General features: G+C 42.7%; 1 protein-coding gene across 1 annotated transcript in view; it reads right to left on the reverse strand.

Moving 5' to 3' along the window:
• Positions 1-15,788, reverse strand: part of glra1 (glycine receptor, alpha 1) — a 99,305-nt gene that overhangs the window by 28,937 nt on the left and 54,580 nt on the right. Inside the window, exons 6-8 of the mRNA XM_076105250.1 lie at positions 8,186-8,409; positions 3,365-3,447; positions 2,130-2,267 (exon numbers count right to left, since the gene is read on the reverse strand). Coding sequence (XP_075961365.1) covers positions 2,130-2,267; positions 3,365-3,447; positions 8,186-8,409 — 445 coding nt within the window. The remainder of the gene's footprint in view (positions 1-2,129; positions 2,268-3,364; positions 3,448-8,185; positions 8,410-15,788) is intronic.

The raw sequence follows: 15,788 nt of genomic DNA on the forward strand, positions 1-15,788 counted from the left end.
GTCCTCCCCCGTCCTCCCGTCCTCCCCCGTCCTCTCCGTCCTCCCCCGTCCTCCCCGTCCTCTGTTAGATTCTCCTCACTTGTTTCTTTTTCTGATTTCTGCTGCTCTCATTTATTCCTGTTGTTCTTCAGCTTCCTTCTCACATGACTAATATAATCCTTTCCTTCTCATTCTATTCATCCCCCTGTTTTCTCTTCCAACACTGTCCCTTCACCTCCATTCCATTCATATTTTCATCTCTTATTTTTCTTTTTGCTATTTTCACTTCCTTTATTTTGAAGGTTTCTTTACTTCCCTTCCCTGCCTTCTCCTTTGTCTCTTTTCGTATTCTTATTTTATTATCTCTCCACCTTCTCCTTTGTCTCTACTATCATTCTTTTTCATCATTTCTTCTCTTCTTTAGTCGTCTGCTGTTCAGTCTTTTCCTGGAGAGGTCTCCTATAAATGACATCCCCAGACAACGAAACTGCATCGTCAATGTTTTGTCTTTGCCGGATTACGTTTGTCTTTTTATGTCCTATCCGCTGTAGGTGTTACCTTCAACCTTCAACCTTTGACATTACACATACATAACTTCAATTATGTAACAAAAGTACTTTTAAGCTAAGCTAAGTAGCTTTGTAGCGTTTTCACAACGTTAACCATGTGTTCAAAATGGCGACCGTAAGAGAAAATATGTTTATCTCAAAACATAATTCAGAGAGCAGTTTAGTTAGTCCTAAAATATCAATTTTGATATTACCATTTTTCGTATGAATATGTACACATAAGAGACTTTGAATGTGAAAATAATGTGAATAAATCAACAGTTATTTTGGAGTTTGTGGCTGAAACAAACTTTGCAGCTCACAGTGTTTTTTCTTTCCCTCCTCTCAGTCACACTCAAACTTTTATGACACTGGAAAGAGAAGAACGAAATATTTGGGGAATATTTTCCACTTCAGTGCAGTATTCCTCCGTTATTTCCACATTTCACACTTGCAAATAAAATTGAAATTCTGTCTCTGACTCATGCAGCATTTCAGTCTCCAGGCAGACGCTTTGCAACGTCTCCCGCTCTACATTTCAAAGAATATGTGATTCTGAATTTAGATCTCTTCTCCGTTCATTAGACGGAGACATTCCGCCCTCTTCTGCTCTACTTCATTTCCTCTCCCCACCTCCTCCACATGTATCTCTTCTCTCCTCCTCTCTTTCTCATCTTTCCTTTTACAACGTGAATCCTGGAGAGAAACAGGATGTTTCCGTGATGAAAAACAGAGCAAAGTGCCGGAGAGAAAGACACGGATGAAGAAATGAGAACGATGAGAAGATAAAGAAAGAAGGTGTTACGGGCAGACAAGCAGAACGATGGAGGAGGGTTTGTTGATATTCTTTGTACTTTTCATCGAGACACATTCTCACGTCAACAACATACACACTTTGTGTCTCACATAAAAATGAAGCGAGGTGTTTGCAGTCAAAGCAGAGCAGTGAGCTCAAGACATTCACACGACGCTCTCCTCTCTCTGCAACGTATATCAAGCGCACCCTTTCGATGTTGGGCCGTGTACTTAATGCTGACAGTGATGCTGCTGCTGCTGTCACTGCTGCCATTTTAAAACCTCCACCTCCACACCAGCATCCACCTGTCAGTTCTGAGTCTACTTTACTCTGCGGAGGAAGTTACTAATGTAACTCTGTTTCCTGGTTTGGTGCTAGTTATAGGGATAGTATTGATTAAAGTTATTTGTTAGTATTCAGTCTTTGACTCAGAGTGCAGCAGGTCAGCTGAACATGGGCATGTTCAAATGTGCTTCAAGTCAAGCGTACAAATCGACATATATGGAGAATAAAGGTCCTTGAGTGTCAACAGAATAAGCTGAAGGCTCCAGCCAGATGTGCCAGATGTGTGAATATTTGGTGATGAAAATATTGAGCGACTCTTTCAAGAGAAGCAACTGCTGATAAACTGTTATTCCAGGAAACTTCATAGAAAATCACAAACTGCCAAAATAACGTGTTCCCAGAAATATCACTGCATTTTTCATGAGGCACTAAATTCTCCTGATGAGATGGAGATTGTAACAGTGTGGAAGCCAAACAGCGACAGCCGACAGATGGAGAGAAAAGGAGGGAGACGCACTCACCTGTGTTGTAGTGCTTGGTGCAGTAGCGCAGGTCCTTTTCCTCTTTGAGTAAGAACTGAGGTAGCGTCAGGCCGTCAGCCACCTGCACAGCTCCCTTCTCATCCCACTCGAATATGAGGTCGTTCATGGTGTAGCCGACTGGAGGAGAGAGCGAGGAGCAGGAGGTTAGACTGCTTTCATCGCTGTGTGGGTCATCTGTGAGGTGATGATCTTTCTGTCTCTGGTTTGGGGTGGAGGGTCACCCAGTGAGAGGTTTTGGTGCTTTAAGTACCAGTTCAGCACCAGCTGAGTATTCTGTGATCTGCCCAACCGTGTCACGACGTCAGCTAACAGCAGCGCCCACAGCTCTCTAACCTTCCAGTGATCGTTCACATCATCAGCAGTTAAAGTTATCTAACTCATCATGGAGAAGACTATGAGTTATGCATTTGTCATGAAGGAAGGAAATAATAAAAAGAAAGACATGGAGGAAAGAGAGGGAAAGTAGGAAGATAAGAAGGAAGAAAGGCAAGAAGTAGAGAATGAAGGAAGTAAGAACGTATGAAAAAAAGAAATAAAGAGCAGTAGAAGTAAAGACAAAATGAAATACAGAAGGCAGGGAGAAAATAGATGACATATCACATAACAAATACACAATTACACGTATTGTAACCCAAACCTCTGTCTTTTCCTCAACCTATTCATGTAGCTGTGTAAAAAAGCAAACAACTAAACCTATGCTGGACCTTTATTTTGAAAAGGCACTGTGCATGTAATGAGCAGAGACTGATATGTGCCGTCACTGAGCGTCACAGTTAGACTGTAGAGACACCAAGCGTCCTTATTTGACCAGTTTGTGGTGAGAACATGTCGTCTAGTCTCCTCGACTCATTGATCTTTATCTGACTGACGTTTGTCAGAATCTACATGTGCGTCTCTGCAACAACAGTAAACATAACCGTGCTGCGGGTCGATAGAGCCGCAGCGCTGTCCGTGGTGCTGAAGTAGCAGACCGATTTGTATCTGCAAATCAGAAGCAACAGAGTCGTTCATGGGGCGGCTCCCCCCCCCCCCCCGCTATCATCCACTGAGCATTGTGTTGTTCTTCCTCTCTTTGTTGACCCTTAAACTACAGAGCTCTTTGAACTCCTGTTGCTGTGACTCATCTCATGTCTGTTCAAATAATGAAAAGGCCACAGAGAAATCTATATCATATCAGTGTGTGTGTGTGTGTGTGTGTGTGTGAGGTGACTCACAGCTCTCCAGCTGCATGATGCAGGTCTGGACGTCCATAGGGAAGTTCTTCAGATCCATGGGACAGGCCAGGATCAGTGTTATTCTGCAAACACACACACACACACACACACACACACACACACACACACACACACACACACACACACACACACACACACACACACACACACACACACACACACACACACACACACACACACACACACACACACAGCATCACTTAGTACTAAGAGGATTATCCGGAGCTTTATCAGTGTAACTCATCCAGGCCACCTCACCGAACACCGACAGATCAGGACGTGTTTGAAATTGATACGAATAAATACATTTATTTTTTGGGGGATTTAGAAGAAACAAAAATCGATGTCGCCTCTGCTCTTATCCAGACTGATTCGATTTAAGTTCAATACCAACTTGAATTAATCAATAACTACCATTTACATTCTATAAACATTTAGTTTCTCACATTTAAAGCATTTCAGAAGAAAGAGTTTAAATAATGAGCACGACTTGATCAAAGCAGAATCCAACTGTTTGCTTTCACGAAGACGATAAAACAACTAAAACATTTGAGTAGCAATTGAAACAATTAACGATTAATTGATTAAACAATTCAAATCAAATATATTGTTTTAAAGTCATTCATGAGTGAAGATATGAAAAGACACAAACAGTCAAAGTATCTCCAAACAAGTATTGTGTGCATGAAAAAGCTTAATATCTCAACTCTGTTGTTCCTTCATCACCATGAACACACACTGCGTTTTATTCTGACTCAATCACACACACTCACACACACTCACACACACACACACACACACACACACACACACACACACACACACACACACACACTCACACACACACACACACACCGTCCTGCTGCCACAAAGACTCACTAGAGACCAGATTGATACGCCGCTGAAAATAGTCCCCGAAAGATGCCCTTAGTTTGATAAAAGACAGACTAATGCACTTTATTTCCTGTTTGTTTGAGTAACTTTTGTGGAAAACTTCAGTCAGCGGCTGTTTTAGGAAATGACTGAGTCTGTTCATATCTGTTCATTGTATCAAAATGATATTTGACAGATTGATTTAACTTAAATCTTCTAGTTGCTGACTGATCACAATGAGGAGACCTGAGGACCATGAGAACAGGAACAGTGAATCTGTGTTGGCGGTCACAGCTTCTTCTTCTCTGCTGGAGGACCAACAGGATGAAAACCTGTAGCCGAGCAGCCGAGCAGCCACACGCAGCAACATGGGAATGGATCTCGTTTCATGGAAGGCTGATCCGTGAAACTCCGAAAATTAAAATGTTCGAGGCAGCCGGTCCCGTGTCGTCGTGGTGACGCATTAGGCTTCTGAGTCAATGAATTCCTGCCGTCACGTGGAGCGAACGCATCTCTGCAGAAGTCAACTTCGCCCAGAAATTAATGGAAAAAGAAATGTTGATACCACATTCGATGCATTACTGAAAAAAAAAGACTTTCATTTTGAAATGAGATATCATTGGAACCCCCCCCCCCCCCCCAGAGACACCAATATTAGCTGTTTATTTAAAACTAGGGATGTCATCATCTGTGTTCTCAAAATAAATTGAACCAATTAGAGATGGCACCAATGATTATCAATGAATCAATTATTTTTAATCCATACATTGTGCAGTCTGTAAAATATCAATAATTATAAGGAGGGGGGGGGGGGGGGCAGATAAACTGGTCTAATGCTGTTAATTTGTTAAAATAATTGATAGTTGCACTATATCATAATCAATTCAGCACTAATCTCCATAAGAGCTTTGCAATAACTCCAGACTATGATTTCCCCCTCAAATAAATGAGAAAAGAATCTCAGCACAAGGTGCATTCAGTAGTTTCTGGAGCTCTCACATCACATCACATGGTCTTTAAGATGCTCAGGTGTAGGAAGACATTATGAAACTCAGTCTATAAGCCAACAGGGATGACTAAGGATACTTCAAGTCCCTCGAACAAGGAGGGAATTGTGTGCTTCTGAAGACCATGTGATACGACTGAAAGCTCCAGCACATCTTGTGGTGAGATTGTTTTCCTAACTTTGAATCTTGAATCACCAAATATTCTCGACTGTCCATCTTAAATAAATCATTTTGTACCAGGCAACTTGAAATCTGATGAATCTGATTTTCGGACACAGACTGACACTGTTTCCCATGATGCACTAAGTGTGTAATCGGTTGTTTCGTGACTTGTTGTTTTAATCAGAGAGCTCGTTATCTGTCAGACGACTCTGAAGGTTATTCTCAGATTTAACAAGTTTTTAACCGATGGCGGAAAACCACCATCCACCACCACTGTCATCATATTCGCTAAGTCACTAAATATTAAGTCTCTCTAAGAAAACCTAAACATATATATTATTAAAAACAGCTCCCAGTTTGTGCAGAGTCGCAGCTGTCAGCAGGTTGTCACGAGGAGCAGGAGGTGATTTGGCTGCACACACTCCGTCCTCCTGTTCCGCTCTAACAGGACACCCGCTGCTTCAACACACACACACACACACACACACACACACACACACACACACACACACACACACACACACACACACACACACACACGTCCAGTTGGCATGATGTACAACACTTTGCCGCGTCTGCACATTGTTAGTCGTCTGACAGGATGCTGAATATGTATTACACACTCGACGCAGCCTCCACAGATGTCCCACTTTCTCAGAAGGAAGGTTCAGCTCTGTGGTTTCCTGTTTGCTGCATCAAGACACCTAAATGCCAAATGCTGACCAAAAAAAAGATAACCGTGTCCTGCTTTGTACTCCGACCCTGCAGGTGATTCTGTTCTTCTGTTCCACCAGAAGGAGAACTCACGCAGGACCGATGCTGAATTTCATGAACTCCTCAATGACTTTAAGGACGACACTACGGGATCTTTGAAAACGGTGACGAATAAATTGAATGTGCTAAGGTTGGAAAAGATGAAATAACATAAGTATTAGTTTTGTTGGACTTTCTACAAAGAAGCAAAAATATTCTTTAATCTAAAGAAATGTGCAGACATTTCAGGATAATGATGTTTTGTGAGCACAGAACAAAGTTTTAATGGAGTCAGTGACTTAGCTGTGGGCAACATCTACAGACCTGGTTTATTTTACACCATTAAGAGTATGATTTATAATTATCTAGCAGCACTTCCTGTTTGCAGTGGAATCAAAGCTGCGCTGACGTTTATCACTGCATTACCGTGATACAAAAGAACGAAATAACTGGATGGACACTGGGGACGTAATGTGAGTCACCGTGAATCTAAAAAGGTATGACTCCAATAACACGTACGAAGTTTGATGTAAATTGTGTCAATAAAGCAAAGTACAGTAAATCCATTGCCTCTGTGCGTCAAAGCCAAACTAACTTCCTATTCTTCTTCTAATGGATTAACATAATAATCCATTATAATTAACATATTAAAACATATCTATAAAATAACTCTTCCTGTATCATGTGTATTTTATGTTTAGGTTGTGCGGGGTAAATAAATACGGGACACATATGAGTTATTTTTGAGTCCTAATCAGCAGGAACACATTTTATAAAAGTGTGTTCCAAAAGCATGACGATGTCCACTGCACATATCATATCCTCATATGATTTACCACCATGCTACATTTTGTTTTGTCTTTATTTTAGAGAAAACTGACTTCTATTCCCCCCAAAACACATGATGCATTTTGCACAAGAATTCTTGAAACTAAAGAATAATGAATGTTCCTTTTGATACCACGCCCCACGAGCACAAATGGGATTTCATATGAGCTCAGAGCAAACCCTGCATTCCCGTTTGAAGTACAGCAGGAGATCTGCCAACATGGGAATCTGATCGTCCAATCTCAAAGAGTTCACTCTCATCTCGGAGGCGACGCGGCCATCGGTCACCGCTCCGCTGTCGAGCGATAAATACTGAGAACAGAGTAAACAACATTTACAAGACCCACTTTCTCCGTCTTTCCTCTGGACGCATTAATATCCCGCCGCAGCTTCGCCGCCGAGATCCAGCTGATCGACGGAGGGTTCGTTCTGACGTTGTCAAGTTAACAAATGAGAGCAGCAGAAGTGGAGCGCAGGGTTCATCCCTTTTCTCTGACGATATCTATAAAGGGCCAATCTCACTCCTCTTCAGGCCGGACATGAAGGTGAGAACTGAGGTTGATAACGGATTGGACTCGCTGCTGGAATACTAACAGGCTGAGTAGATTACCATGGCTGCTGCGTCTCTTTCTCATTCGCCCCTGAGCTGAGGCAATAAAAGCGAGGAGGAGGAGGAGGCACCGGCGGGCTAAAAGGTTTTGTCGGCTGAAGGCGGCTATAACTCTGAGAGCCTTGAATGGGGTGTCTCGGAGATACAGAAGAAAAAAAAAGGAGGGAGGAAGTGGAGCTCTGGAGAAAATAAAAACCTCCAACTTTGACGCAATAAGAGCAGTCTGAAGCAGAAGATGAAGGTCTTTGGAATGCAATAAACAGGAAGTCAGAGCAGTCACCTTCTATTGGTATATATAACTGATTGTTTCAATCTAACCTCCAGACGTATTCCCTTTCTCCTTCCTCTTCTGCTGCGACTCTAACTTTTACATTACGGTTATATCTCTTTTAAATGATCATTGGACAGTTTTAGTCCACCAGTATCGAGGCACTAAGCGTTTTACAGCTGCTGTAAGTTAATTCTATGCACAGTTAATGAAATAGTCTGTGTGTGAGCAGGAGATTGTTACGGTGTGTCCACGCCCGCTAGTATTCACTCTAATAATCAACACTGTCCTCCACTCACCGTATGCTGTACAGCACGTTGCCGTTTTTAGAGATGCGTAGCAGCTTGTTGTCGGTGGTGACCTCGTGGAAGTTGGCCCCCTTCTCGTTGGCGAAGAACAAATCGGGTTTCCAGATGGAGTCCAACATAGAGGGGTCGAGGTCCAGCGAGTCGTCGGGGTACTCGCTGTAGGCCAGCCGAGGGTCGTTCCACTGCTGTCTCAGGAAGATGTTCACTCGGTAGTCCTGAGAGGAGACACAGAGGACAGACCATGTGAAGATGTTACAGCTACATCTGTGCGCTGGCTAATGGATGGGTGGTTGAGAGCCCAGAAACAAATCACACATTCAGTGACTCATTACAGAGAAGAAGAAACAATCAGGAATATTTCTACACGCACAGGAGCAGGAAAAGGACCAGAATGCAATGCAGCAGCCACATGGGCAGCTATTAAAACAAAAAACAATCTATCAGGAGAAGTCAGTGTTGATTTATTTATGATGTAATTCAGTATTTCACGATCTTTTCCAAAACCTGAGTTCCCTGTGAGGAAATACAGTATGCATGTAACGAGCGGAAATCACAAAAATAAAGAGTATCTCTTCGTAAGGTATCCTAGGAACTGTTGTACGAGGATACGTCGATGTATTTCATAGTTTGTCAAGATGAATTGCAAAGCTACGCAACCGGACAGATATTCAGAATGATATTGGAGGAAAGAAAAAGAGAAAGGCTCTCATGGAGGGTCACTGCACCGCTGACTCGAGATGGCGTATCTCCACGCGGGAGAGTGGATCGACCGATACCGGCAGATGGAGAGATGGAGTGATGGACAGGATTGCACGGTTGGATGAGCAGGTGGTTATGGGTCGTCCTCCATATGTCATTTTCTCCTTCATGCGCATGTCGAAGATTTTACTGATCAGGCCGAGTAGTGGCCGCGAGCCACATACGATCTTTTTTCATGCCTATGAGCCGCTGTGCAGCCTCAGATCCCCCTCAGCCTTTTAGCTCTCTGTTCTTGTTCTCTACTCTTTCTTGAAGGCTTGTGTCCGCTGTGGTTTGATTGATGAAGCACTTTTTTGTACAAAACAAAACAGTAAAAACCACACAGAAAAAAGGAAGTTGCCAGAAATAGAGGGATACGCAGACAGGCAGACGGATGTGTGGAGAGTTGGCCTGGTACAAAGCTGGAGGGCAGCTGAAGGCCATCGGGCTGCTGCTCCCTCTTTAGTCTTAACACAGCGAGATGGAGAGATACAGTGGGAGGACAGTCAGAGGGAAAGATAGACAGGAGATAGAAGGCTGGTTCTCAAAGACACTCACAAGTCACAGAGCCTTCAAAGAACAGAGCTGTTTTAACAATGAGGAGGATGGATTTCTGAGGCACAGAGGATGAAGCCTTTTTTTTAACACACTATCAGTCAGCTGCAGAACAACAGTGTGTGGCTATTGTTTGTTGTTTTTGGGCAATCTCATGTCCTTCCTCATTGACGAATGCCATCTTACTTTCTTGTATGAGGGTAGCAATCCTTGGTGCTGTTTGCAACCCATTGACCACAGACTGTATATACGAAGTGGACGTAGTCATCGGGACGTCACCCATTGGTTTGTGGACTGCCGTTATAAAGCCTCGAGTTCGACGCTTTGCCCGTCGCCATCTTGACTTTTTGCAACCAGTGAACGTTGGAATGTGGAGGAGTGACGTAGAGACATTTCATGTTTTATGTCACCTGAAGGCCACCGTAGTTCTTCACATGCTTGTGAAACTGTGGCCGCTTGAGATACAGAGTGTAAAGCCGCCGTCTGACTTCCGTTGCTAGTTATTATGCCAGTAAAGATGACCTCTGAGTGAGGAGAATGGCATCACTTTTTGACTTTACTGATCCAAATCAAAGATCCAGAGATCCAGAGTTCAGTCTTGGATTTAAAAGGTTTCAACCAGATGGAATCTGAGTCGATGGAGGTTAAATCCAGACTGCAGCGCAGTGATGAACTTCATCACTTCATTGTGTGTGCTCCTCCATCATCCCTTCCAATAGTTGCTTTGAGGGTCAGAACTTGGAATTAAGGGCTGTTTCCAGGTATACAATATTAACTGTTGCTCCCTCAGAGCTTAAATGTAAAACCTCCGCCGTCTGATCTCCATTCCCCGCTTCACAATCTGAGATGGAGTGTCTATATTCAGCATGGTGTGGCATTTACATCCTACATTCCTCGTAATTGTCAATTATTCTCAGAGCATGGAGCTCGGACACTTCGGCCAGGCTGGAGCCATCATTAAACTGCCTGGCGTAGCAGAAAAACATTGCCGGGGCGATGCACGGCCATGCCAGCAGCCCCAGTGGGTGGCATTTAAAGGAGCAATCAGCCACAGGGCTGCATGTGCACACATGTGTGTGTGTGTGTGTGTGTGTGTGTGTGAAACAGTCACATGGCAATCAACTTCAGTGAGACCCATTCGCCGTTCATCACTATGTATTCGACGGAATATCTCACATGAAACAAATGAGCTCGACCTTTCGGGAAGGAGTCGCCTTTCGCGTCTGTCGATGGAGAGAGACGAGGGGATACAGAGGAGAGGAGAAAAACCACGCCAGCGTCATCAGTCATGCACCCGCCTAAGTTTGACACCGGCTTGAAAAGGGCAAAAATCGAGAGAGTGGCCTTAACGGAGTCGCTAAACACAAACATGATTATGATTCCAGCGGTGGGACGAGCCTGACTTTTTCCACAGCTAATTGTCGTGATGTTACTGAACTCTTCAGCAGCAGTTCTTTATGTTCAAGAGACTCCTCCATCATGCAGCTACACCTGCCTTACATCTTTGTCCTACATTGATACCAGGCGGCAACCTCCGGTTCTGCCGAGTGAAGCCAATGCAGAAGTTTGACAAATTTGGATGACAGACTGCACCTTTAATTCATATTTTCTACTTTTCTACTGTTTCATCTCGATTCAGACCACAGATTCTGTCTAAAATTATTTTAGACCATCACCTCAGTCTCTTCGTCTTGGCCTTAAATCATACCAGTCGGCAGAAAAAATGTTGCCATGAATGTTTTGCAGAAACGCACAATGCCACGCGGTCAACGTCGTGGGACGACTGGTTAGGTTTAAGCAACAACATGTTTTGGTTAGGGTTAGAAAAAAAATAATGGTTTGTGTTTAAATAATCACGTAACACCGTAAAAGTAACAATGTAACGTAACAACGTAACAATGTAACGTAACAATGTAACGTAACAACGTAACGTAACAACATAATGTAACAACATAATGTAACAACGTAACGTAAAAAACGTAATGTAACGTAACAACGTAATGTAACAAGGTAACCTAACAAGGTAACCTAACAAGGTAACTTAACAACGTAACGTAAAACCGTAACATAACAGCGTAACCTAACAACGAACGTAACAATGTAACGTAACAACGCAACGTAACAACGTAACGTAACAACGTAACGTAACAACGTAACGTAACAACGTAACAACGTAACATAACATGCGTCAACATTTACTTTTGGTTTCACACGGGACACAAAAACAGCGGTCTCCTGAGTGAAGGTTCCGTTTGTTTGATCTATCCACCTAAGTCCCACATACCCTTAGTAGGCTTTCATGCTTGTTATACTTGTTATCATTCCTATGGATGTATAAAGAGTGCAAAACGGTCACTCCATATTCTACATCAGCTGCTCTAACCGAATGCAAAAACACCCACATTCAACACGATCCCTAGTTGGTCTGTTGAACACATTGATATTGTATTTTGAAAAATCCCTTGGAAGCCAATTGTTTGACAACAGATTGTTTCATGGAAGAACTGCTCATCTTGTGGATGTCATCCAGCCCATAAAACGTCAGTTTCATGGGTCAGAGGCTCCTCATGGCTGCAGATGGATGCACATCTAGTGCAATAAACTGAGAGGGGCGATGGACGGTGCAGCACACTTGGATTCAAATGAGGGGAAAGTAATTTGCGGTTGCAAAGAAATGATATCAGGGAATGATTTAAAATTGCAGTGAATGGACGGACATGTTGATGCTGAGGCGGCTTTCTACTGAACACTTCCGCCTCCTGAGGACGGAGGGAAAGAGCTGCAGGACGTTGGCATACGTGCCGTTAAAAGTGGGAAGTCTGTAGGTTCACACTCATGGTTTAATATCCTGACATAAGGCCGTTGGACCGTTCAGTGCTGCCCAGAAATATTCTGATCCACCACCGCCGCGCTGCTATGAAACCATTAACAGAGGAAACGCTGTACTTACACAATTCCGCACTCATTTCAGCATCTATTAAACTCAGGCAGTAAACCACGCATGAAAGACTGCAATCTTCCTCCCCCTCTTCTTCTTCATCTTCCTCCTCCTCCTCCTCCTCCAACAACAACAAGAAAAACTAGAGACACAGCGGCGGCCATATTGTAATTCCACGCCTGTCATAACATCCTGCCGGCTCCCTGGATGCCGCTCAGGTAGGGAGGAGAGGTAGGAGGTTACGGAGGCTCGCACATTATGGCAGCACATCTGCTCAGCTCAGACAACATCGCGTTGAGAGAGAAATATGCTGTTTTTACTGTGTGGCCTCAAAATCCAGACACCAGCAGCAGCAGCAGCAGCAGCAGCACTGTGGGATGTCAAATCAATTTACTACAGCAAACTTCTCTCTGGATCCTGAGGTGATTTTGCTAAATGAGACGTTTGACCGTTTCAACACTGATGCAATTAAACCTGGTCTGTTAAAGCTGCAATATGATGCAAGAGTTTTGTATGAACAAAAAAAACACCTGTTTCTTCAAATTAAATCACACGCTGAAGCTGCACATCACCGATTCAACCAGTTTGACGAAACGACATTCATGTGTCATCAAGATAAATTGCAGCAATTAAACACCCAGAAAGAAGGGTGGTGTTCTGCTCTCAGACATTTTATATTTGGACCAGAATTGTGAGACTAAAATAGTGCCGGGTTAAGAGTGCTGACTGTGTGCAGCTGCAGAGATGCAGTGCAGATATAATGAAGTCCATGCTTACTTTCAAATAAAGGTCAAATTATACAATAATTGACACTCGCATGGCAGAAACATTGTCTACTTTTTCTTTCTCTTTTTGGTTGAGATTTCTATTGAACGACCATTAAAGCTGCAAACATACAGCTTTGCAGTGACTATAATGGCAGTGCTATAGAAAGAGGAGGTAGAAGAGAAGAAGAAGAAACAGGACAACAATGGTTTTAGCAACCAAAACCTTTAATGTTTGGTAAGTTGTAGGCAAATAAAACTGTAAGATCAGGGGAAGATTAAGGTTAATGGCTAAATGAAGCTTAAGCTGGCTAGTAAGTTTATTCTGTTTTATCTTTCTGCGGTCTGTGCCGCCGTAGCCTTTACAAACTACCCACATTCAAATAACCCTGGGAACCTGATTGGATGTGAATGATGCCTATGTCCAAAAAAGTCCAAACAGGAAGGAGGACGGGATGGACGAATGAGTCAAACAAACACAAGACTTTCACACAGGAGACCGCTGTTTGTGTCCCGTGTGAAACTAAAAGTCAATGTCAACTTATCTTAACACCGTTCTCAACTTATATACATAATTAAACATAGCCTACGTACATAAATTCAGTTCATTTAACATAAGTTCATTTAAATTCAGTTATGTAAATCCAAACCATGAACTTTTTTCCAAGTACTTTTGTTGCCCAAACAAGTTGTTTTGTTTCAATTCAGAACATTAACCACAAGTTTAAAAGTGAAACCATTTCACAACATGCAGGTTAGGTTTGGTTTGGCCCGTCTGAAGCATTAGAATAGCAGTGATTACGACTGATAACCGCCATTAGAAGGGCTGATAACATTCAAAATGGGTGTTCCTTTAAGGGAGACTCAACGTCGATAGATGGGGAGGAGAGAACGAGTGACAGCTATACAGGAAGAGAGAGAGAGAGAGAGAGAGAGAGAGAGAGAGAGAGAGAGAGAGAGAGAGAGAGATGAAGCTGGCAATCATACTCATAAGAAACGCAGTGTAAACCTGTTCATAGAGAGAGAGAGAGGTGGTGAATGAGCAGAGAGATAACTGTGTGCTTGTGTGTGAGAGAGAGAGAGAGAGAGAGAGAGAGAGAGAGAGAGAGAGAGGTTTTTTGTGAAGGAGTCTGAGAGCTTTGTGGTGAAAGAGGTACAATGTATACTGTAAATCTTCTACCAACTCTCCTTTATTATACATCTTACATGTAACCTTAAGGTTTTGTAAATATAAAATATACAATAAACAACATTGATTAAGTGAATTATTGAGTTGGAATCAGAGAAAGTTATTATTAAATACCGAAGTAAGAACAAGATAATACAATCTGTAGTCAAATCTTTGTAAACGTAAATCTTTCATTATCATATCAAGTGTCTTCAGCCTGTCAGTAAATATGAACATTACATCAATCGGATTCAGGAATTATTCAAAGAGATTTCAGCAGCATAAGTACTTTTATGTGTTTATCCTCCTTTTTCTTTTTATTAGTATTTGATGTCGTTTCAATTCTTTACAAAGAATGCTCCAGTGGATATAAATGTCTTATTCCTGTCACTTTGATCCACATGTGATATGAGTGTGTGTGTGTGTGTGTGTGTGTGTGTGTTAGAGAGTGAAGCAGAATGGTGTGTTTGATGTTCAAGTGCGTGTTTAACAGCTGGTATGAGGACAAGTCTGTTCCCTCAGCTCCTTTAAATCAAGATTGAAGACTTTTCTGTTTGCTGCTGCCTTTAATTGAACCACATTCAATTAATATATTAATCAATTTCCTGCATTTCTGCATTTTACTACTGTATTTTATTTCTTACACTGTTTTTTTAATGTTTTAATGAATGTTCTTAATTGTTTTTAAATCTCCTTTTCTTTTGCCTCATGTTTTGATGCTTTTAATGGTTTTATGTGAAGCACTTTGAATTACCTTGTTGTTGAAATGTGCTATACAAATAAACTTGCCTTGCCTTGCCTCATAAGGAGAGGATGAGGGAGGGAGAAAACGAGTGGAAGAGTGGGATGAAGAGGGAGAGAAGAGGTTGTGTGTCTGTGTGTGTGTGTGTGTGTGTGTGTAAGGAAGAGAAAGAGAGAGGGAGAAAGAGTGAGCGAGCAAGCGAGCGGGGAGAGCGCTGAAACAGGAATAAAGCCGCGTACCACCGGGACTTCAACACGCACTGCACCATTCTACCGACTCCATCTATCACTGTGCTCCGGCCCCAGCAGCAATGTGTGTGTGTCTGTGTGTGTGTGTGTGTGTGTGTGTGTGTGTGTGTTGAGGATGGAGGGATATTGTAGTCCGAGCTTAAAGCGAGAGCCACACACTGCAACGAAACACCATCACTGCACAGAGAAACCGTCCTCAGCCACCGGCTCGCTCTCTGTGTCGCCTCCGGAGCTTTGAAATTGATTTTCTGGTTTGATAAAACCGATGAATCCAATTATCTCCGTACTTCTAATCCACCTTTTGCGAGATTAGAGCAGCAACACCGACTGTGGTCTCCAGCATCAGCATCAAGGGGTTCAATTTGACTGATCTGACTGCCGCTGTGTCTGACAGGCTGTGAGGGACGGACGCCAATGACATCTGAGTTCTGACAGGTTTCT

Source organism: Anarhichas minor, unplaced genomic scaffold (assembly GCF_050575085.1).
Source record: "Anarhichas minor isolate MPS153535 unplaced genomic scaffold, ASM5057508v1 ptg000031l, whole genome shotgun sequence".
In the NCBI taxonomy this organism is placed as follows: Eukaryota; Metazoa; Chordata; class Actinopteri; order Perciformes; family Anarhichadidae; genus Anarhichas; species Anarhichas minor.